We start from the raw sequence: 24,596 nt of genomic DNA, 5'->3' as shown, positions 1-24,596 counted from the left end.
AACGCGCATTATATATAAAAGTTGTGAACGCAACGCACTGGAATTTTTTAATCGTGGTATGCATGTGCCTTATTTGAGTGGGAAGAAGAAGATGAAGAGCAGGCTAGTCAGACGACGTCCTCTGTCTGCCACATGTGTAAGGATATTGAATCAATAAACCACTAATTATTATCATGCAGACGATACTCACACTAAATAAAGATATTACTCGAAGCTCAACTCTGCAAAATTGGATTAGGAGTAGCTGTGCCAGCCTTATTAACCTTTGTGGTCTCGACACTATAGCTATATTCTCAGAGACGTTTGTTCCGCAGTATTTGATTATTCAACTCAAACAAAACGATTACCCTGCTAATCATTGTATGCTCATTTCACATCTGAGTTCCGCGCTCATTTCACTTAAATTGGTTTCTCAAAATCTATCCCTAACATTATTTTCTCCTTGATTGTATCCCCTTCTAACATTCACCTGCCAGTTAGTCGGACTGCTCACTCGTATACAAGTCTGGTTTTGAAACTTCTTTTTTTTTACGTTCATCGATTTAAATAATTTCCTTTAGCTACCTTGTGTCACCCGGTTCTTGGCCTGTCCCCCTTAGTGGGTGCGAGCCACGACTGAGGTCCATCAACATCATCACCACAGCGGGCTTCTGACTCTTCAATTCGAGCCCTCAGGACGCGCGTGAAGCTACGCTCGTGGCAGCCCAGCCACAGCAACCAATTCGAGCAATCGAAGCCTCAGCATGCGACGCGGCCAGAGCCCCGCGCAGCTTCCTCCGTGCCCTCGGCCTCGTCCTGCGCCGGTTCCCAAGCCACCCGCGATCCGACACTGCGCTCCTGTCAAGGACACGTCAGGTGCGTCGTCCTGTCCGCGCTACTCTTGCTTCGTGCTGCTCGCCGTCCTCTTCACGACAGCCACGCTGCTAGCCACGCCGGCGCTGCTCCTGACGCGGCTTGATCCTTGGCGGCGGGACCACTTCACGCTGGACGAAGACCTGCAACGTTCGCGCGACCACAGCGTGCACCCGTGCAACGACTTCTACCGGTGAGCGCGATAGCATGGCTGCTTAACGCGATAGCCTTGGCAACAGCCAGCAAGCGCTGTTTTTCCTGGAGTTGCCTGCGGGGTTTATACTCGAAGTTTGCGAAACGTACCTGAAAGGAACGTAGGTGGCCGCACGTCGAGGTTGGAACTCGTATAAGGGTAAAGCGATGGAGAGGTGGCAATGTCGATGGGAGTCCGATCGCTGACGGATTTTTTTAATGGTTTTAAATAGCTTACGGAATTGGTGCAGTTTGTGTCATGTAAAAGTCGCCGTAGTTTAATGATTATTGAGTTTCACGGTTTAGCAAGGTCGTGGCTTCGACTACCGGCTACGGCCACTGCATTCCGACTGTAGCGGCACGTAAGAACGCCCCAGTACCACGTCTTTTTTTTGTTTTGCCCTACTTGCACACACAAGCCACTGTCAGAGGATCGTTTTCCAAGGACACCGACTTTGAACGTCGGTAATTGTGTCGCCAGTCATGCCGCACATTTGCCGTCTGATAATTCCATGACACGCGTGGAATGCACGTGGAAGCTCTATATACGCTCCCAAGGCTAGGACAATGTTCCAAAATATCGAATGTAGTTTGTACTTGTATGTGTTCCCAAAAGAAGAAAAAGAATGCCGTCGCCAATTTTCCTTCGTCGAACTACTTCACTGCGAAATGTGTGCAGTAGTGAGTCAAGGAAGGGGCGTCGATATGTTGTCTCCGCCATCGTCATTGCCATCGTCATCGTGTCGTCGAATTCCTACCGCCGTCGTCGTCAGTAGCGTGCCACCATCCACATTTTGATGACATCTTCGTTATTGTTTTTCTCTCCGTGCTATCATCATTGGTCTGCTTCGAACATTACATGGGCAGGCCTTTACCTTTTACGCGCAAGCATAGCGTACATACCTCGCCAATAGAAAGTGCGCATGCATGGTAGCACATGCGCAGGGCCAATATACGCTGGCACGCTGGGCCCACTTGCTGCTGCGCTATAACTGTCTAATGGAATCGGTGATCCGATGTCTGAAGTCGCGAAGCAAGCGAGCGCTGGAGGAGGAAGGTGCCTGGAGGTGGAGAAGAGAATCTCGCGCTGGAGGAAGTACAAAGGAGCCCACTGAGGTGAGCTAAAGAGCACGTGGCAAAGCCACGCTGCCTAGGGGAAAGTCTAGGAAACGTTCAGCTAAACTGGGGAGCAAACAGCGAGGGAGGCTCCGCGGAGGGGGAGGGTAGGCGGAGGTGCGCTAGGTTTTGTCGCGTGATCGAGTGACGCAGCGCCGAGTTAGAATGACGAAGCAGGAACGCAAACGGCGGCTGGCCAACCAGGAGTCAGCCAACCTCGAAATCATCATACAAGTGCCGCGCACGAGCTGTGACAAGCGCTAGAAAAGGCCCGGGCTTCGCATGCCTCGGAGACTACTCCCGTGGAGCGTGGTAGGCTGCTTGCGATAGTGCGGGTGCATCAGGAAAGACGCAGTAGCATAGATATTCCTCGACATCCTGAAGCCCGTTTCCAAGCTCGGCGCGTTTCAGCCCCCCCCCCCCCTTCCATCCCTGCCCCGGAGCCCTTCCTCTCCGCTTTCATGCCTCGCGCGCCAGATGGAGCCGCCATCGTCGGCTCACCACCGCATGGTTTAATCAGTGCAAACAGAATACGGCACATGGGGACTATATTGTCGCCCTTGCACTTTATACGGAACATCGCCCTGACGACGACGGCAGAAAGGTGCATGGCGCGTCCATACACATTCTATTCAAATTATATAGCAATGGCACGAATACGCTTGCGCGTATCGGCGCTCATGAAGTGAAACGTCACAGTAATATTTCTTTAAATCTTGCAGCACCTGCATCAAAGCTTGACAAACGAACGACCTTGGATTGAACCCTATTTCCTACTTTCTCTAACAGCATTCGTAATCAATCCGAAAACAGCAACTCTTGAGGCCTTTCGACGTAGGTTCCATCATCCTTTGGAGAATCGGGAGAACTACTTTCCACAAGACCTTCCAGAGTCTATGTTGTAAATTTTGGTGGTTCCTGCGGTACATTGTGCCACCACTTTCTCATTTCTTCTACCAGGTCCGTTTCCCCTGCGACAGCGCCTGCAAAGTGATTCTCTGATTCAGTGTTTCCTGTCATATAATGTAAAGTGGTTCTGAACGAAGCATGTACACCAGCAGCTCAGAAAGTGCCGCGGTAGTGGATAACGGGCACGAAGTGGCGTTTCTTGCGTCATGAGGCTAACAAAAAGCGCATATCAAATCAAGGTATTGGTTATGGTGTGCGTCCTAATGATCAAGAAGCTAACGCTTCCCGAGGAAAGCGCAGGCGTCTCGTAAGTCGTGTCGGCTGACGGAACGTTCGGACGCGTAATTACGGGGATATATATGCAATGCCTACCAGACCACGCAGCCAGCCGCAAAATTAACAGCAAATGCGCAATCGTTTCCTCTATTAGCTCATCGGAATCGCGCATCATCGACTTACTTGTCGCCCACTTACTGGCGTTTCGAGAAATTATTTCGGGCAAAGATAATATTGTGTGGCGCTTGCCATCCGTTGGCGCAGGCACGTGTGTAGCAGCTGGGACCGGGATCATCCGCAAGGATTTAGGTCGCCGCTGGGAAAATACCGGAGGTTATTCGATGCCCAGGTCATCAAGCGTCATCTCTTGCGTCACATCCCAAAGCACCCGGTGAGGGCGCAAGACAAGGCGTCGGCGCTGCTGCTAAAGTGTCTCAGTCAGGTAAGCGGGAAAGTGTCATTTCACCTCAGCTACCCCCGGAGCATAAGCGATGCAATGGTTCAGCAAAATCTTTCCCATGATAGGGAGGCATGAAGCCTCGCCAAGAAGCACTGGAAATCAGGGCCTTCAATAAAATCTATACCTTGTGGCTTCAACTTATGCGCTTAGAAAGCACGGTATCGTTCTTTAGTTTGCGTCTTCAGAGTACACCATGCCACTGGAAAACTTCGCCCTGACTTGTGCAACTGCAAACCTTCTTTAGCTACGAAGTGCGGAAAAAAGAAGGGAAGCAGTTTGCGTATTAAAGGGCCGGGATTGTCGTCCCTGCACCGCCAAGCTCCTTTAACATTAGTTTCACCACAGGCTTTCGATTATAGTGACCTCGTAAATCTCTTTTGGACCCCAAGCAAGCTGGGGGTACACTAGCGTGGGTGTTCGACACGTGCGCAATCAGCGAGTGAACAAGGCGAATCACGTCATCATCCCCTGGTAAATATCTCCGTCTTTGCGGTCTACTCGTACGAAGTCTCCACCCCTATATACGCTGCACTCTAAAGGATGAAGGAACCACAATGGATACATACAAATGTGTGTTGCTCTTTCCGTGTATGAGCTGGTAGCAATTATCCCCAGGAGCAGTTAGTTGTTCCTATTCTCTGCTGACATACGAGATTCCGCACTCGAAAGTCCGGGGCGCGTACTTACATTTGCAAGTAGGTACCGCGGGGTGTGGCACTTGCGCAGACGCTTGACGTTTGCGCGCATGCGCGGGTAAAATTGGGTGCCAGAGGAAATGTGGGGACTTTTGCTCCTTGAATATATGACTCTGCCTAGGCACTACGGAGAAGTTTGTTTGCGCGTGTTGTATGCGTTTGTCCCTAGGCGTGACAGCAGGAGTCGCGAAACGGTAGTGCTGAACTTACCGTCGTGAGTTGGCGGCTGGAAGCAATTACATTTATTCAATCATGTTTTTTACTTATTGAAACAATGTGCCCATATTTCGCATTATTGGCAGCGCCGCCAGGACACCAAAGCGGCAATGGGGGGCACTAAAGCTAGACGCTGGGCTGGTCCATGGGTTATGCGAACTTTTTATGCGAACACCCTTTGGCACGCTTCAGCCTCCGCGGCCACAACCCACAAGGCGCCCCTGCTTCCAGCATTGATCCGCCCGCGACCCCTTGGGTGCCCTGGAGATCCTGCGCCGCCTGCTTTATTATAACCTCAGGTGCTCTCCTGAGGCCTTCCTTTTCCGGTTACATGTGCTCTCCTGAGACCTCCCTTTGCCGGTTACATGTGCCCTCCTGGAGCAGTGGTTATAAAACATTCAATCGATCGTCGCGACAAAAAAAGCGACACGCGACTTATACAACACGAGTCCGAATCTTGCCCGTTCAGTCACAGCGATCACCAAATTGCGCGTCCGTGCCTACTGCCTCCCCGCGCGGTTAGCTAGCGCAGGAGCGGAAACGAACTCGACCGCATTCCACAATGCTGGCATGTCTAGGGGACAAACGCATGCAACACGCGCTATGTAACCTCCTCCGTAGTGCTTAGGCAGGGCCACATATTCAATGCGAAAAGCGTTCAGATTTTCTCTCTCGCACCCGCTCATACTCGCACCTGCGCAGAAACGTCGAGCACCGCTAGAAGCGCCCCGCCCCGCTATACGTACTAGCAGTGGTGAATAAACGTTGGGTGAGGACTGATAGCTGACCGATCAGGGTTGAGCGCCGGACGCTGGCGTAAAAATAAGAGTTTTCTCTCTCTCTCTGTGTGTCGCTTCAACGCGAACGAGACGCCTAAAGCATAGCGCATACGAAGCTGCTGGCACGACGCGCGCTCTGCAAGCATCGGAGATCGCTTTGACGGTGAGGCATATGGATGAGGCCCGCACGGGCGCGAACTTTGGCCATGTCGCAGATCGCTTTCAAGACTCACGCGTACTCACGAGCGCGGGAAACGCGTCCCTACAGCGTCCGCCAACGGCGTGTACTGTAGCGTCCGCGATTCGCATGGCGAACGCCACAGTAGACGCCGCGGAGAGAGTGTGATTGTGAAGAGGAAGAGGAGCTATTTGATGCAGCCCTTTAAGGAGCACGACTCAGAGCCTTGGGGAAGGTGAGGGGGTCATTAAGAAGGCAGAGAAGATCAAGGTCATTTCAGATCCCGGTACCCCTAGGTACCGCTTTTAAGAGTCTCTTTATATCACTATCATCAGCGGTAGCATTGCGGTACATGCACAATTTACACCACAGCCCCGTGTCCATCAGGAACGTAAGAAGGTGCGTGAAGGCGGAGCCATGGTGCCGGGCGGAAAACAGCAGCTGGGAGGCAAAGACCGCTGGGAGTCCGAGGCGTCGGGATGAGACGTGGAGAGAACCCCTCTCTTTGGAGAAGGTGGAACAGGAACAAAGTTGAATGTTTCGTCCTCGCCGCACGATGAGCAGGCCGGGGATGAAGCCAGGCCTTTGCTGTACCTCCGGGTTTTCGTCCAACAGCGGCCGATCCGGAGCCGTAGCAGGAGGGATGGCTGCTGCCTTGTTAGGCTGCGTTCAGCATAGAGTTTCTCACTATAACACCAAGAGGGAGATCTGGCGCCACCGTCTATGGAAGTTTCTTAAGGAGGGCTGTGCCGACATGGCAATGACTTTATGTGCGTCTGCGAAGCTTGCGTTGACTGGTATTGCAAGAGTCTTCGTCTGAGACGTCAATATGGCTACGCAAATTACGCCTTCTAAAAGTAAAAACTTCATTAATGTTTTCATTCAAGCATTTTACATCTTCCAGTGAAGTTTACTCACAGCTACAATGCATAACCGAGCGACGAAAAGCAAGAACAGACGAGAAACAGTTGCAATGCGAGCACGAATCTTGTCATTCCTCCAACTTTAGCGGCCCGCTTATACTTTTTACGTTTCTTATAATTGTACATGCCATCACGACATCTCATAGATAAACAAAACATGTTTTTGTGTAATAATAAAGCTGAAACAGCTTTTTGCGTGCTCTTTTAGTAGAAAAGAATTATTGTGACAGACGGAATGGTGCTTGCCTGGCTCTCCGAGAACGAGGTCAATCCTAAGTCACAATATACCGACATTCCCATGCATCCCACAGCGCAGCAGCGCCAGATTTCCCTCTAGGTAATATAGTGAGAAAGACTATGGCATTCAGGAAGTTGACGGGGAGTGCGACAGCAGGCAACGCACCGGTCCGAGTGGATCACCGTCAGGGTTCGTTGCAGCGGGGGCTTTGCATAGTCCAAGAGAAAAAGCGGGGAATGCGGGAGATGGAAATTTAAGACCATGAGCAAAACGTGAACCATGTGAGTGCAGCAGCCAACGTCTCGACAAGTGGCTTTCCTCGCCGCACCGTATATAGGTGGGGTTCTTATAAATGGGAGAGGGTGTGAGAAGAGAGGGTGCCGAAACGAGCGAAGGTGTGTTTGCGTGTACAATTGAGAGTAAAGGAACGCTGTGCACAAGGCCAAAGCTAGGGCCATTCCCGAGTGGCAGACTCACCACCAGAAAATGCGGGGGTCTTCCGCCAGCAGGTCCGCAGCCAGATGGAGGCCAGCCACCTCAGTAGCCGTGAAGCTTGCCGCGAAAGCAAGCCGCCACACTCCCGTGCGCGAAGGGCAGGGATCACGCAGCAGGCAGTGGCAGATCCGGAGTCTGCATGGACTGAGCCGTCCGTGTAGGTGTGGAGATGTTGGTCCAGTCGGTCCTTCAGCAGGTACGCGGACGCCTGGTACAATGTGGAGGATGGGGATCGCCTTTTCGTGAGGCCTTCCGGCGTAGTAAACCTCCAGAGGTGATGGGTTGGCTAACGTGGAAGGACGGCCTACAACATCCTCGTATTGCTGACACAAGCTTCCCATGCGCGAGTGAGGTTAGCTCCGCAACCTTGAAAGCAGATGAACGCTACCCGGGGTGCGATGTATCCTGTCAACGCGCTGGAAGCCATGCTGTAGGAACAGCAGGGCCAGCGACGAAGTCTCGGCCTCGGCTAGAGTGGCAGCAATGTATCAGGTCGGTCTCGGCTAGAGTGGCAGCAATGTATCAGGTCACTGGCATGCAAAGAATCATCCGGATGGCTTTCCGATGCTGAAACTCCAGGCGGTCTGCGCGAACCCGTGGGAGGGCCACGAGGGGGAGTGCATAAAGCAGCACTGACATAGTCGCGGCGGCGTATAGATGGATACCAAATTGTGGTGTGCATCCTCTGCCACGGAGCAGCAGACGGCCAACCGCCTTTTGGACCTTCTGCACTTGAGCGATGAGCGCCTTGGCAGCTGGCGCCCACGAGAGCCGATGATCAATCAGCAGGCCCAAGTAGGTAAATACCTACTTTCATGGTACCCGGTTGCCACCCAGCACCATCCGGACAGTTTGTCAGCGTATGGTCACGCTAGGGTGTAAGAGAAGGAGACCCCCGCGGTTGTGTCCACTCTGCATGGAGCGGCGGGCGAGGAGAACATCCAGGCACCCTAGCAGCCGCCGGAGGAGAACGCCCCTCCTCCCTCGCCTGACCACCCTGCCTTGAGAGCCACAGGAGAGGCCACGCATCCCGGACGCGTTCCTCACTCGCGCACACGCTTTCACTTATGCGGAGCCTCACGGCGATGGCAGAAGTGCGCCTAGAGTGTCCATATAATTGTTATCGCAACAAAATTTCTGCTAACCGAAGCCCCTGAATTTAGGTGTTCCTTTGATTATGAACTGCGCAATTATCTCTCTTCTTACTTTATAGGCGCACTCGTTCCATATATTCCATCCACATTACTTCTTGGTTTCGTTGAGAACAGCGGGAAGAATGAAGATAATCACGCGTAATGAATGACGTTTAAATGAGCGTGTGTATCTTCATGAGGTAATGACGTGCATTCGCACTCTCAGTCGAGCGCTGACTTCATTAGGCTTTGTCCAAGACGAGGTCACGGTGAGGTTGTGATACAATTGCGGCGAAATACCGGCAGACGTTTGGCGGCCAAATCATTTTTAAATATTTAAAAATGACTGAAGCACTTTTTCATGTCTCTCAGAGGCATGAAAAAAACTTCCATGAGGGAGTTGAAAGTGAGAACGAAGCAGTGTCCCCGTGCACGGCACTCTACCGTGTCCCCCTCTGCTTAGGGAAGTAGGAAGAGCGTCGGACTGCTGAAAATTTTGCACTGCCATATCGTCGCGATCGTTCCACATTTTTTTACACTACGTATGCCTAAGTGTCCATATTTTTAGACCTCTCTATTTTGTTCTGCTTCAATCGATATATTTAGAGTTAACATAGCCATGAGAACAGTTCACATGTCTAGACTGAACTACACTCGTGATCCGCCTACAACTCGAGATTTCGCGACCCATGGGAACAGCATTAGATCTTACGTTCGACCCAAATTTCATTGCGATAGAAATTCTATGGACAATCCAGGATCATGTTCGCCGTCCGCATCGCCGATACGTTCCATATAACACCCAAGTGCGATAACAACGCGACCACCCGCTGTATGTTGTAGGTGCGAGTGGACGCGTGCGAGGGTGGCCGAGGTTGGTGGCTTCATCTCTCACCCGCAAGGGAGGAAGGCGGGAAGACAGCATGCCGTCTTCGACAGTGCACAAGACACCGAAGAAGGGGAGGGGCCTTCCTCGCCGGTAGCAGCTGTGTATGCTGCAGCTGAGCATGGCCGTGAGGGTCTTATTTGCAAAGGGATCTGCGATGAGTACAAAGTCTAGGTGCACCCAGGGCTCATAGCTTTGTATGCATTGTGTTCTCGCCGCTTAGTTCGTGATAAGGCCTGTGGAAGCACGATGGTCACTTCACTCACTGCTGCGACTGCGCTTCCTCACGCCAGCGTTTTAACTGCGAGTGTCCGTGTTAATCAAGCGAGACGTGTTTCTGCGTGCCGATGCGCGCGTGCCGCCATGTTTGTTAATTGAGGTCGTAAGCGAATATTTACGAGTTCCTACGGCCGACAAAACTTATCTTAACTTCGTATAGTACTTCGTCCACTAATTTGCCATCGCAATCGATGCTCCGCCTTTCGGGCGAAACTGTGGCATTTTTAGACTCCACCATACCCGTCTCAATGAGACGTACCAGGTAAATGGCCTTCTCACACGTGTCGAGCATGCATTCGTTATCTTCGACAAATGCAGCAACCTGTACGATGCGGCACGGAATTTCACTGCTCACTTTAAGTTTCATGGTAAAGACGACAGGTGTAAGAAATGTGAAGTGGCGATACATTGTTCCCAATTCAATTGCTTTTTAGCATAGCAAATATGCGCTAGTGAATAAATGTAGCGTGTCCCGAATTCACGCCGTCTAATGTCGGCCGTTCGATGCGTTGATGTCAACAGTACTATCGAACTCAGAACCATGACTACGGATCGCTAAATGAGGTGCGTGTGAAGCACACGTGATTAAATATGGTATCCTTTCTCTCATTTCGGGTTGCAGAGAGGCAGAGAGAGCTCGTGGACTCTCCAGAAATTTCTGCTGGAACTAGGCCTTTCCTGGCCGCACAAGACACCAGCGTCGAGACCTCAGCTGCTCGGAACGCTCGTGAAGTCGTCTTTACACTTCGGTATGCCCATATTTTGGGCCTTTTTCGTGGGTCGCCATCCATCGCACCCGAACCGGAATATCATTTACACAACTTTCGATGATCGGAGCCTCGAGTGGATGGTGCACTTGGAATGGCTCATACGCTCAGGGAAAGAAGGCGCCTACCTGCGGCGCTGCGCAGAGATTGTGGGCGGTAAGGGACAGTCCTATGCAAGTATGATCCACACCGTAGCAACCACGCACTTTGACATCACCCACCAGATAAACTTCCTCTGGAACCCAGCCGCCGTGCCCGCGTATGTTGACCTCAGCGATCCCGAGCTTCGGCGAGCCGTCAACGGCCACCTTGCAGACGACTCGCAGCTCTGGCCCGAAGACGAGATTGTGAACCTGCAACCAGATCTATTCGCTGAGCTGAACGCAACCCACCTTAGCCACAACAATTTCACTGAGAACTTCAAGCTCTACCTCGGCGCTTACACTGTATGGTTGCTTTTGCCATACGTCTCGAACTACCTCACAACACGCATGCTGGAGGACATCGGTCTTGCGTCCATCGAGGAAAGCTTCCGGCATCACAAGTGCATGCAGGCGCTTGAGGTCACCTTACCACTCGCCAAGTGGAAGTTTGAATACGATGGCGCCGGTGACAAGACCTACTCTTGGAAAATGCTTCGCCTCACCACAAAGTCCTTCGATCAATTGGGCACGGTATACGGCGACGCTTTCAAGAAGCTCTTTTCAGCGGTCGTGTCTCGCTTAGCAGTGAATGCGTGGAATATGAGTCTGACATGGGACACTTTGGACCACGCCTACGCCTACGTGCCCTTTCACACAAAAGCAGGGTTCTTCGACCTTTACATACGTATATGCATGGCAGGAATTCGCATATTTAAGAAGTCGCTGCAGCAGCCCAGGCTGACAGTCATTCACACGCCAGGCATGGCTACATCTAGGCTGTACCGAATTCTCGTGGCCAGAGAAGTCGTGATCGAGAACTTCCTGAGGACGCCACCACTCTTCGATCTGAGGCACCCATTGCCTGTCCTTGCCGCCTTCGTAACCACCCTCATCTACAAGGAGGTGGCCATTCTGGGACGATTTATTCTTTTCTACGACGAGAACTTCAAGGTGAGTGAGTGAGTGAGGCGGATCACAGTATGCGTGATCGTAACCATGAGCATAGCGTCATTCCTGGTTCCCGAGTTACTTGCGCAAACCAGCTGGAATGGCGTCATCCGAGTTGAAACACGTTGGCGGGCTAGTTGATTTGAAACCATGATAGAGTGTGTACGCGCGATACAACGTGAACGTGGGATGTCTCGGTGTATGTTTTTACTACGGCGCCCTCGTTCAGTCGTGCTTACACACTCTACCATGCGAGTTCTTCTGGCACTGCTTGTGTTATAAGCCAAGGTTTCGTACAGAAGCATGGCATCTCTTGTGTTCGACCTGGACATACATTGCAGACACATCGGCGAGGGTCTCGTTCTGACGTTCCGTAACACGTTTCACTTGCGTGTGCGCGCGCTAGGAGGAAAGGGGCGGCCAGGGCCGGTATTGCGGGTATCGGCTTTTATTGTAGCCGCCGCTGCGAATGGCATGGTAGAGCGCGGATGAGCGTGTCCTATTTTGGGGGTAATCGCGGTGAGTTCGAAAGCTAGTGCGCGCTGGATCGCTGATGGCTTTGCATGCGGTATGTTCATGTGTTCATGGTTCACCCTGGAGTAAGAACCAGGAAAAAGTGAAATACGCTCGCTGCTGTTGCCACACCCCCTCACGCCAGTGTTCTGACAGCGAGTGCCCACGGTGGATTGAGTGAGATTGGTTCTGATTTCTATGGGTGTGTGTGACACCGTACTCGCTAATTCAGTTAGGAGGCGAATGCTTACAGCAGTTTTTAAAGCTGTTAAAATGACAAACCTTAATGCGTATAGTTGTCGAACAATTTTTTATCCGAATCAATGCTTCGACTTTCAGGAGGAACTGCAACCTTTTTTGACACTGCTAGTAATTTGCAATTTCAATGGTAATACTGAAAGAAGGCAGCCTAGATTTTTCGGCTACTCGCAGCGGTACCGTTCCTACGGTATATGTCCTCATTTATGTAGGCCCTCAGCCTAGCTCAAGGGCGTTGTTGACCTAATTGAATTTCTCAAAGTAAAATGCCTCAGAAACTTTGTAAAGTACGACTTGCGCCCAAACTGTAGAAACCATAGCATCTGATTGTAATCTGAATATACGAGAAAGCATATTTCTGTTAGGAAGAAACTACAACACGAAGCCTTTCAGCTGGCGTCTGCTTCTGGGCTCTCCGCCGGGCCTACGTCCGTCATTGCACTAATTTAATTTCTCAAAGCGAAATTAGTCAGAGTATTCGTAAAATAGAACTTACACACATCGTAGAGACATAATTGCATCGAATTGTCATTCCAATATGAGAAAAAAAACGTGAATAGAAATTCAGCGACGATTACGATAATCGCTAACGTGAAATACGAGCGCCACTGTATACGCATTCACATTTCGCGATATCTTGAGGCAAAGAAATTTAGAGAGACGTGTTACAGAGTCGGCAATTGTCGAAAATCTTATCTGCGGGTCGAGCGCGTTGGCTTCTATACATGACTCGTTGAAGGTTCCAGTGTAATTACTGGTGCAGCTTGGCTTCCAGGAAGTGGTACGTGATTCGCGTCCCGCATAGAATGCAATAACAAAACAGTCGCAAGCGATGATTACTATGATAAATTATAGGGTTGTACGCACAAAATGCACAATCTGATTATGAGGAACGCCGTACTGATGGACTCCGGAAATTTGGAAAACCTAAGGTTCTTTACCCTCCACCTACATCTAATTACACGGGTGTTTTCGCATTTATCTACGCCGAAACGCGGCGCCCTAGCCGGGATTCGGTCCCGCGACTTCGGGGTTAACCAACACCAACACCGCTAATCAACCACGGGGGGTAACGATGAGAATCGAAGCTAGCGCTAAAGAGACTAAACCAAGCAAACCAAACAAGCGGGAGCGAGAGCTAACGCGAGCAAACGATAGTATGAAACGAGCGGTCCGGTTGAGGCCATATACGAGTACGCATGGAGTGGTCGGGCAGCTCCTCATGAAACCAGCTTACCGGGCGCATATTGCTGAAGAGCGCCGCTCGCATTGGTCTCCGCCGCTCGCGCATCACGTCTTTCATCTGCCGCTCAGCGTTCACTCCTTCACCATTCACTGTTGAGCTCGGTTATGTCGCCACCGCTGCCGACGCTCGCCGCAGGGGCGTTCTCCTCCGGCGGCTGCTGGGGTGCCTGGATGTTCTCCTCGCCCGCCGCTCCATACAGAGTGGACACAACCACGGGGGTCTCCTTCTCTTACACCCTAGCGTCACCATACGCTGACGAACTGTCCCGATGGTGCCCGGGTGGCAACCGGGCAACCGGTTGCCACCCGGGCAACCTCTCTCAACCCATTATTCTATTTCGCGGAAAGTGAAACAGGAGCATCTTATCCGGCCACTGCGTTTAGGGTGATCACGCCACGGAATATCCCCGTTAACAAGAACGCAACAGCTTCGCTGTAAAAAAAAAAACGTAGCATATCCAACGCGTAGAATCTACAGAAGAGAAGCTTTGTCAGTGTCCGGAAGCATGACACACACGCACACGCACACGCACACACACACAGACAAACACAGACACACACAGACACACACACACACACGTGTGTCTCACTCACACGAATTATACTGACACACACACACGTAAGTGAAACTCTTGCTTGGGCTAGTTGGTTCATGCTAACACACACACGTGTGTGTGTGTGTATGTGTGTTAGCATGAACCAACTAGCACAAGCAAGAGTTTTACTTACGTGTGTGTGTGTCAGTATAATTCGTGTGAGTGCGGGCTCACACGAATTATACTGAGCATCTTGGTTAAGTGGTGTTGCTGACTAGTAGCGATTACGAAGGACGCTTCAAACGCATCAAGGTTTCAGAGGCGGCATGCGTATACGTACGTCGCGGAATTCGAATCTATCCGACTCCGGAATAATTTCGACCACCTGGGCTTCTGTAAGGTGCGCCAAAATCTAAGTACACGGGTGTTTCCTCATTTGCCCCCACCGTAATGCGGCCGCCGTGGCCGGGACCCTATCCCGCAACGTCGTGCTGAGCAGCCCAACACCGTATAACCACTGAGCAACCACGGCGGATTTTTCACCGATCCTGAAGGGCTGATTTTAGAAATGGAACAGCACAAATTTGGAATAGCTTTAAGGCATAGCGGCCTTAAAAGTTGACCATAAGAAGCAGGAAAGCGTCAGTCGTGGGCGTCATTGAACAGAATAATGAATGATGACCTATCATTTGATGTCAGTGTCCTGAAGTAAGAACCACAGATCTTTGCTTCTTGAAACTATACGGGATATCTTCTTTTTCTTTCGGCTTTCAGGCTTTGATAGGGCGGTGACGCGCGATATATTTTGCAAGACATTATATTGCAACACTACAAGACGTCGTCAACGGCTTTCTATTTCCTGTCTTCGGGTTATAGCATCCTAGTATAACGTCAACTTTATTGTGAGTCTACGCCGAGCTATGGCTCAAAAGAGGGCCTTTTTCGAATGACCTAATGGATGTTACTCTCGTCCAAACTAGAACGTACGCATAGGCAAAAAAATGTAGGGAAGCTCATGGGGTACGCTTGTCCTCACGTCCGCAGCATGACCTGGCGAAACCGATATTCCGCCAGCTGCAACTGCTGTTCAAGGACTTGCGCCACTACACCGCGCTGCTCAACAGTAATGTGCTTCGCGCTTACGACTTGCCACGCGAGTGGCGAGAGCTCAGGTCTGCCAGCTTGGCCGCGCTCTTCGCCAGCAACATCCCGCGTCTGCCTGAGGCACAGACGTTCGCAAGGGTGGCAAAAGAGGCGACGGCCGCGGACAGACGGCCAACCTTCAGCGACATCCCTGAGGACCAGCTGTACTTCCTGGTCCGGTGTTTTTCGGAGTGTGGTGGAGGCCCAAAAGTTCAGGTGCGTTGAAAAGCGTAGCTTTACGCTATCTCCCCAGTGTCGTTGCAACAGCCAGATGGGAGCCCAGCTTGGTTTAAGGAGCTGCCGTTGGAAAGGAGTCGACCTTATTTGGTGTCTTCAAACTGAAGCTCCTTCTAAACTTCTGGTGTCACGTGCTAAAGAAAGGGTCTGCATAACCTGGCGGCTCAGACACAGACCGACATTCGGCGGTCTTTAATAGTACATTAGACAGTACGCCTAGGCTACAGCACTGCGTCCACGGAAAGGAGGACCAGATTTTTAAGCGATGGATTTTTCTCCAAGTGAAGTATGTTTTTTATGTTGTATCTCACTATCTCGCGGTTTTTGATGGGTCAACGACAAGTACCGTTATCTGTAGTCACTAAAGGGAAGTAGCGGAGGCTTCGTTCGGTGGCCGCGAGTGAGAAGCGCTACGCCGATGAATGAGAGAAGTGCATCGAGTGTCAGCTCGTCGCGCACCTGCGATTTGTTCTACGAGCGTCGCTCTTTAACCGCGCTCCTTTCACCACTGTGGTGTTACCTGGAGCCATAGCTGCGGATGAGCTTCACAGTTTTATTTATGCGACAGCGTCAAATGGCCCATTGAACAAGAAAGCCGGCGTCTGTAGTCTGCAGTAGCTAAACGGCGTCTAAAGTATACGATTGGCGGCGACGCCATGTCACGAGCGAGACTTGACGTAGCAGAGTGGGCGAAAGGAAACACGTACTGCCAGGTAAGAGCGACAGGCGTTGCGTTAGGGAAGAGTGCATGCCCGCAACGCCACGCCACTTTCACTCTCGCTTTTAAGAAGCCGGCTGGCCTTGCCCGAGCCAGCGCCGCACGACGGCTGCATATTGCTTGCTCCGGCAGCAAGTACCGCTTTATATATTGCATCGCTCACTCAGCAAAACTCGAAGGACCGCTCAGTGGCGTTCAGCTAGATTTCAATCCTTCCGTATTCAGAACTAATATTCGCTTAGGTGTCCTCAGATATTTTTTTAAGCTATGGCTTCGGATGTGGCCTTGGTGACGACCGTTGTGTGTAATCTTGCCGCGTACTCCGGCACGATCACTTTCGGTAATAACGCCCCCTCCGCCCTCAGGTGCAGGCTGGTTGGCGGGTTGAGCACTACGTCACGTGAAGGCGATAGTATCGCCGAAACTTACTGCCTGAGAACACGTCCGTTAATTGGGCAAGCGCGCCGATGCCCTCGTCCATTAATGACACACGTCCATGGCCACTTGTCTCATAAGTCGGCGTCTCGTGCAGCAACGATTCGTACATTGCATTACGTAGATAGATTATATAGACACGCCTGGCGAATTTTCGCCGTCGTAGTCACGGGTGGCCTCGGCGTAGATTTGGTGACCCGTAAGAATTAATTCGATGTGCTGGTTGTGTGCTATTATATTGAAAATGGAAAACTGCTCTTACGAAGATTTATGGTCTTCACCCATTTATTCATCAAAATTTTGGCTATTGATAAGCGTCATGAACGGTATTAAAACATTTCATTTACTGAATATGCTTTTATTATCAGTCAATAGAAACTGCCAAATAATACTGAGAATAAAATTGCAAAGTGGTGTGCAATTCCGCCTGTACTGTCACCAGTGTTCTTTACGGATTTGACATCTCCCTGGTCGCAGACTAGTGCCGACGTTTTGCCGTGAGTCTCCTCTAGGGCATTGTCGCGGTTCGGCGCCTGCAATACCACTGGCGGCGCTCATGGCGCTAGCATTCTAAGAAGCCTGTTAGCTGCCAGGACATGTCTACTAAACAGCTGTTGTTTCAAGCGCTGCTTCGAGCCACCTTGCAACCCCATATGTGTTGTTACAGTACCGTCCTAAGAGCACAAGCGCAGTGCAATACCTTGCTGTCGCTGTCAATCTTTCACCCTATGGCCGAAACGGCCAACTTCCTAATGCATGGTCATTAATAGGTTGATAGGAGGTAAACGATGTATCTGTGTTAAGTGTGGAAAGACAGTCGAGTGACTGAGCGTTCACAAACGGTGTGTTTGTAATTGGTTAGAGCATTCTGCACATGCGTGTACCTTTTAGTCTATGATAATGGTGTTTGTGATGATCTGTTAGGTGTGCACCAACTTGTGCTTTCCTCATGGCTGCTGCTTGGCGTCTTGGGACCTATAACGTCTATCTATTCCAATCTGTTTTTATTCCACTCCCCTGACGTCAAATGTACGTAACCACCGATGCAAGCATCGGGCGGTAACGCCCAGCGTTGTTTGAAAAGGTCAATCAAACGCGATTCCTGTTTCTAGGATGTCACTTTCTTTTGCTTTCAAAGCGAATAGAATTGGCTACATTGAGCAGATTTTCTTACATAATTGGCTGAAAAGAGGCGAGGAGCACGTATAACAGGAGAGGGTTTTGATAGGGACGAGCCAGCGCAGTGAAGGTAGATAGCCGGATGGGCAGGGTGGTGCCGGCGTCTGCGACTGGTATGCTTCCCGTTACTTAGCCTGTGGTGGCTGTTCGAAAATCGCGGTTACGTGCAACGGAAGGTTAAAAATACCGGAAAACGGATCCTCAGCAAAGTAGAGTGACCAGACCGATGTCGTATACGTGTCGCAAGGTCTCCATATTGTTATATGCAAAAAAAATCGTATACGCAAATAAATCCATTGCCGCGTCAGCTCCGAGCATCCAGTGCCACAGTGATTGGCTGGCAGGCAGTGATTGTTAGGAGCACCTGATAAAATTGTAGTGTCGTTCTTTATTTCCGAGTTCCAAGGTTGCAAATATTATACATTAACTTATTTATTATTTTTTGATTGGCAATAAGCAATTTTTCTTTTTAATATGCTGCTTGTATCAGTAATCTCGACGTTACAGTCATCAAAAAACGTTTTCTTATTTCTTTTTTAATTTTTTTGCGCAACTACCAGGAAAAATGTGGTGCAGGGCTTGGAGAGAACGGCATTTTTTTCGTCTTCATGTACTAAATAACATGAACGGGACGAGTGCCTTGATGATAGCACCTGCGAGAACAAGACGCAGCTTTGCCGCATAACACCCAATCGCGATATAGAGCGCTTTCTTTTTTTTAAACTTGAGAAGAACCAGGCCGTAAGCTACGCTGAATGCCCAAATTTATTTAACGTATGCAGTATTTCTACGTCAGCATAGTGTCCTTATTCAAGCGTCATGAAAAGTTTCCCGTGGTCGTTTCGTAGGTGCCAGGATGTTCTTCATTCTACCAAGCACGAGCTTTCTTGCGTGCTTTGAATTCTGGAGTTTTACGGGCCAAAACCATGATTTTATTATGGTTCATACCGTAGTTGGGGGACTCCTCATTAATTCTGGCTACCAGAGTATCCTTACTGTGCCCACAATGCACTGCACACACCCATTTTTGCATTCGCCCCCATCGAAATGTGGCAACCGTGGCCGGCGAAATGATGCTGCGGCCTCATGCTTAGCAGCACAACACGATATAGCTGCTAAGCCGCCGCGGCGGATGCCTAGCATGCTGCGATTCGCGAAAACACGCTAAGCGCACCGTTAAACCGGGGTCCTTAAATGCTCAAAAAGCATTGAGGGACCCTGCTTATACTTTCTTATCACTGCCAACGTTTCACTGTTCTGGCAAAACTGCCAGTTTTTTTTCCGTCTCATTATCACGTTTTCTTTCGCAGAGAGCCATCTGTAACTTGGCTCTACCTGCAGTACCAGCGTTCAGGCGAGCCTTCAAGTGTAAGCCTCACCATCGACTGGTCACCAACTTCACTTGGTCCGAACCAACCTCGACCACACGCAGTGCTTCACCGTAGTGCCACTAAGTGCCGAACTGTTGCGTCTATGACGAAGGAACAAGGGTTCTTCAAGACTGTACCACGCTCTCCCATTTGTCGAAATTTGCCGCTTTGATTATAGATTATGCATAGAATTTCGCGCAATTTGCCCATGTGGTCTGAAAGACTGTTTAGCGTTTTCTAAGCAGCAGCTTATTAATTAGCGTGCAGTCAAAGCGACTACAACTCGTTTGAGGACATGCAGAAAGCTTATTCTAAGCTGCGTTTTCGCCCCCATTGTGTTGTTTCGAACGTGTTTTCTCCCAAATGTTCGGTGAAGTTTGGTTCCCGAGCAGTTTTCTTTTGTTATTGTTCGGAAACATGTTCTTGATCGTCTTACTTTTTGGCGCAACCTAACGTATACGCGAACTTCATTTCATGATTGCCTGTAGATAATGCGCGCACTTTTTCGGTATTGTGCTGCAGTCGCCGGATAAAAGCACCTTTCTGCTTCACGTCTCCGAGCAAAGCTAGTAGCTTTCATCAACTTTTCAAAGCGCTTGGGTTACAAGAACGCTTGTGCATTGGATGCGCGATGCGTTAACATGAACCTTATGACATCAATTTTCCGACAATACATGATAATGAGTACAATGCCGTGCGTGCACGTGTCGCAGCTGACTTGCGCACCCAGTGAATTTCCTCGCGAAATGATCACGTGCTTCTCCTTGCAAATCCATGGTGTATAACTCATGATTTTTGTGTAGCCCATATAGTACATATTTTTTTTTGTAATTACCAACACATCCGTCTTTGCACTTGGAACAATGCTCATTCTCTGGCATGCAGTCAGCCTTGTGCATACAGGCGACAAAGCTTGATGTATAAAACGGAAATTATTCCTTCCACCAGCAGAGAGGCCGTATTGTTGGGCTCTTGTGGTGAAGCTGTGCAGCTTTCGCTTTGCCATGTGCAGAGCAGGGAGGGTAGCGCAAGTTGGTGCGAGTTAGAATGTGGAGGAAAATGCCGTGGAACGTTCATAGAAAGTACGCAAGGCATCAGCATATTTGCCACATACCCGACACGCCAGTTTGCAAAGCTTTTTTTCCTCAGTTTGTGGCGTGCGAAAGCATATTTTGGTAATGTGTGCGGTGGCGCGTGCCGTAGAGATTACAACAAAATTTCTTTTTGAGGTACACACGCCCTTTTGATCAAAAAGAAAACTGTCGCGAAAAACACGTAGGAAAATACAAACACACATTCCGGAATCATCGTTAGAGGATGCCTAATGCCGAATGAAGTTGGAATCTTTTTTTTTTCTTTTTGAAGGAGACAATGGGGGTAATCAGCGCTTCACGTTCGAGAATTACTGTCTTGGCATCGAGAGCGCATATGCGATCCCTTTTTATTCGTCTCTCAAGAAGCCGCTCCAGGCGCAGTACAGAGGGGTTACAGTAAGGTAACAAAAAAAAACAGGAGAAACACTAATAGAGCAAATAGATCTATGATCAAACATACGCATACGCAAATAACAAGGAAACAAAAAAAAGTGGTATCCAGATACAATTACTATAGATTGCACAAATCAAACATTGGCTACCCAAAATCACATTCTTTGGGGGTGCGAGGGCTTACCGCCTCCCAGGTCGCTCCTGCCAGCTCCCTCACAACAGAAGTGGGAAGAGCTGCTCAGAACACCGGATGAAAAAGTACAAAAAGCCCTCGTTGCCTGGGCCGAACGGGTCGCTCCTCGTGAGGGGCCATCCTAGGACTCAGGCCTGCCAGAACAAAATGAGCAGAATCTCAATAAAGTTGTTACTACCACGATAGATGCCTAAAGGCTTTCCAAGTTCTAAACAAAAGTTTCATGGTGTTTGGAACGCAGCGCGTATTCTGGCAAGCTATTTTATTGACTAACAAGAAAAAGAGGCGAGTGTTTCAGAGAATGCGTACGCGCAAATATATCTTGGACTATATATAAACAGCAGACAGTAAAGCTTGGGAAAGTTAAACCGCGCCAAGAGTCTATGTTTCTATACTTAACTTTGTTCTGAAGCTACTGTAGTATATGAATATATTTTTATTGCGATATCATTTGCGAGAATAATTGATCGAGGCGCCACCATCAATGCCACCACCGTTAGGGCGGCTAGATGGGTAGGTGTGCCAACCGACGTAGTTCACTGCTTCTCCGCATCATGACAGCGAGGAGTGGCGCTGCGGTAAGGGGTCCGTCGCGAAGCGCGCGTCGTCTGCTATTCACGCTCTCGTTATTACGCGCCTGTGCTTAATAAATTGCTTTCAACTAAAACGTGGAAGAAAGTGGTTAACGTAGAGTGATAGAGCGTATAAGAGTGTGACGTTTCTTCCTCCTGTACGTCATCTTCAAGCGGTCATATACCTCGTCTTTTCACACGCAGAAGGCAGGGTGCGCTGCACTCGCAGTCGCAATAGTTCTTCGACATCCCGTAATTTGCCTAGACGTTTCAGGGAAGGAGTGTATACTGTCAGCGACGTTCGTGAATATCAAGCTTCTCCGGCTCCGAGACAGAGTAAAAGTGTTCCTGCAAAGAAGAAAACTAACCGGAAATCATCGCTTGCTTTGCTCGGAATTGTAAGTTCGGCCGCAAACATTCCAGTCAGGGGCAAAAATTTTACCGGTTTCAATGCCATGAGATCTAGAAATTTCCGAAAAACGTGATCTTGCACTTGGCCGCGCGGAGAAAATGCTTCATCCACATTAGTCATATGCAAACACCTCTTCGGGTATCTATGATTGAGCGTATGACAAGCTCGATGATAGTGCGAATTCCGAGCGTGTTTATTCTGCTCGGTATCTTCAATACAATTTGATGCTCCGTCTGACATATCGCAGAAAATTACCCGGATAAGAATAGTAAAGACTCCGACTGCATGCCGGCCGTTAAAATAATCCTGAAGAGACATGGAATAAGCTTTCACACGCTTCAAGCAAATAGGATGCAAATGAAAGTAACGCGTCTTGCATATACTTATGAAGCATCAGTATTTGTAGGCAAGTGGGGAAGTGGACAGGCCGCCATTGGAATCCGGAATCCATTGGAAGCCGCTCCGGACAGGCCGCCATTGCAATCTGAACCTGGCAACTCTTAGCGTTAGAACGTTATCTAGTGAGAGGAGTCTAGCAATGTTATAGGAGGAATTACAGGGTAGTAAATGGGATATAATAGGGGTCAGTCAGGTTAGGAGGACAAAAGAAGCATATACAGTGCTAAAAAGCGGGCAGGTACTGGTCGGATTCCTGATTAATAAGGATAAAGCTGGCAACAAACAGGAATTCTATAGCATTAACAAGAGGGTGGCAGGTCTTGTTGTGAAACTTAAAAAGAGGTACAAATAGAAGATAGTACAGGTCTACGCCCCTAGATCCAGTCATGATGACCAGGAAGTCGAAAGCTTTTATGAAGACGTGAAATCGGCGATGGGGAAAGTCAAAACAAAATACACTATACTGATGGGTGACTTCAATGCCATGGTAGGCAAGAAGCAGGTTGGAGACAAGTCAGTGTAGGAATATGCCATAGGCTCTAAGAATAGCAGGGGAGAGTTATTAGTAGAATTTGCGGAACAGAATATTATGCGGATAATGAATACCTTCTTCCGCAAGCGGGTTAGCCGAAACTGGACGTGGACGAGCCCAAATGGCGAGACTAGAAATGAAATAGACTTCATAATCTGCACTAAATCTTGCATCATACAAGATGTGGACGTGCTCGGCATGGTGCGCTGCAGTGATCATGGGATGGTAAAACACGAATTAGCCTAGACTTGAGGAGGGAACCCAAGAAACTGGTACATAAGAAGCCAATCAATGAGTTAGCGGTAAGAGGGAAACTAGAGGAATTCCGGATCAAGCTACAGAACAGGTATTCGGCATTAACTCAACAAGAGGACCTTAGTGTTGAAGCAATGAACGACAATCTTATGCGCAACATTAGGGAGTGTGCAATAGATGTCGGTGGTAACTCCGTTAGACAGGATGCTAGTAAGCAATCGCAGGAGACGAAAGATCTGATCAAGAAACGCCAATGTATGAAAGCCTCTAACCCTACAGCAAGAATAGAACTGGCAGCACTTTCAAAGTTAATCAACAAGCGTAAGACAGCTGACATAAGGAAGTATAATGTGGATGGAATTGAACATGCTCTCAGGAACCGAGGAAGCCTAAAAGCAGTGAAGAAACTAGCAATAGGCCAGAATCAGATGTATGCGTTAAGAGACAAAGCCGGCAATGTCATTACTAATATGGATGAGATAGTTCAAGTGGCTGAGGAGTTCTATAGAGATTTATACAGTAGCAGTAGCACCCATGACGATAATGTGAGAGACAACAGACTAGAGGAATTTGAAATCCCACAAGTAACGCCGAACGAAGTAAAGAACGCCTTGGGAGCTAAGCAAAGGAGGAAGGCAGCTGGGGAAGATCAGGTAACAGCAGATTTGTTGAAGGATGGTGGTAACATTGTTCTAGAAAAACTGGCCACCCTATATACACAATGCCTCATGACCTCGAGCGTACCGGAATCTTGGAAGAACGCTAACATAATCCTAATCCATAAGAAAGGGGACGCCAAAGACTTGAACAATTATATACCGATCAGCTTACTGTCCTTCACCTACAAAGTATTTACTAAGGTACTCGCAAATAGAATCACGAACACCTTAGACTTTTGTCAAACAAAAGAACAGGCAGGATTCCGTAAAGCCTACTCAACAATAGACCATATTCACACTACCAATGAGGTGATGAGAAATGTGCGGAATATAACCAAGCCTTATATGTAGCTTTCATTGATTACGAAGAAGCGTTTGATTCAGTTGAAACCTCAGCAGTTGTGGAGGCATTATGGAATCAGGGTGTAGATATATGTAACCATATATGTAATGTAACCATATATGTATATGTAACCATATATGTAGCCGTATGTAAAAATACTGAAAGATATCTATAACGGCTCCACAGCCACCGTAGTCCTCCAGAAAGAAACCAACAAAATCCCAATAAACAAAGGCGTCAGCCAGGGAAATACGATCTCTCCAATGCTATTCACAGTGTGTGGGATAAAGGTTGATTATTGGGGATAAAATATGATGGAGAATTCCTTAGCAACTTGCGATTCGCTGATGATGTTGCCTTGCTTAGTAACTCAGGAGAACAATTGCAATCCATGCTGACTGACCTGGAGAGGCAAAGCAGAAGGGTGGGTCTGAAAATTAACCTGCAGAAAACAAAAAGTATTGTTTACTAGTCTCGGAAGAGAACAGCAGATTGCGATAGGTAGCGAGGCACTTGATGTGGTAAGGGAATGCATATACTTAGGGCAGGTAGTGACCACGGATCCGGATCATGAGACTGAAATAACCAGAAGAATCAAAGTGGGCTAGGGTGCGTTTGGCAGGCA

At 49.1% G+C, this 24,596-nt stretch overlaps 2 protein-coding genes across 5 annotated transcripts in view; one reads left to right on the top strand and one right to left on the bottom strand.

The window, feature by feature from the left end:
• LOC139061110 (uncharacterized) overlaps positions 1 to 24,596 on the bottom strand; it is a 374,269-nt gene that overhangs the window by 238,132 nt on the left and 111,541 nt on the right. The window lies entirely within an intron of this gene.
• Positions 637 to 19,554, top strand: LOC139061107 (uncharacterized). Its single transcript, XM_070540650.1, has 5 exons — positions 637 to 1,045; positions 3,610 to 3,787; positions 10,250 to 11,488; positions 15,082 to 15,396; positions 19,060 to 19,554. Exons 1-5 carry the CDS (start codon positions 744 to 746, stop codon positions 19,192 to 19,194), a joined length of 2,169 nt encoding a protein of 722 aa, XP_070396751.1. The 5' UTR covers positions 637 to 743; the 3' UTR covers positions 19,195 to 19,554.

The sequence above is a fragment of the Dermacentor albipictus genome, chromosome 6 (assembly GCF_038994185.2).
Source record: "Dermacentor albipictus isolate Rhodes 1998 colony chromosome 6, USDA_Dalb.pri_finalv2, whole genome shotgun sequence".
In the NCBI taxonomy this organism is placed as follows: Eukaryota; Metazoa; Arthropoda; class Arachnida; order Ixodida; family Ixodidae; genus Dermacentor; species Dermacentor albipictus.
Note: the sequence above shows the minus strand (reverse complement) of the source record. Positions and strands in the feature narration are given on the sequence as shown.

Bases quoted from the DNA above. Each gene is read 5' to 3' on its own strand.
- LOC139061107 (XM_070540650.1), top strand. From the start codon at position 744: ATGCGACGCGGCCAGAGCCCCGCGCAGCTTCCTCCGTGCCCTCGGCCT. The intron at 11,489-15,081 runs GTGAGTGAGTGA...TCACGTCCGCAG, and splicing joins TCTACGACGAGAACTTCAAG to CATGACCTGGCGAAACCGAT. The intron at 15,397-19,059 runs GTGCGTTGAAAA...TTTCTTTCGCAG, and splicing joins GTGGAGGCCCAAAAGTTCAG to AGAGCCATCTGTAACTTGGC.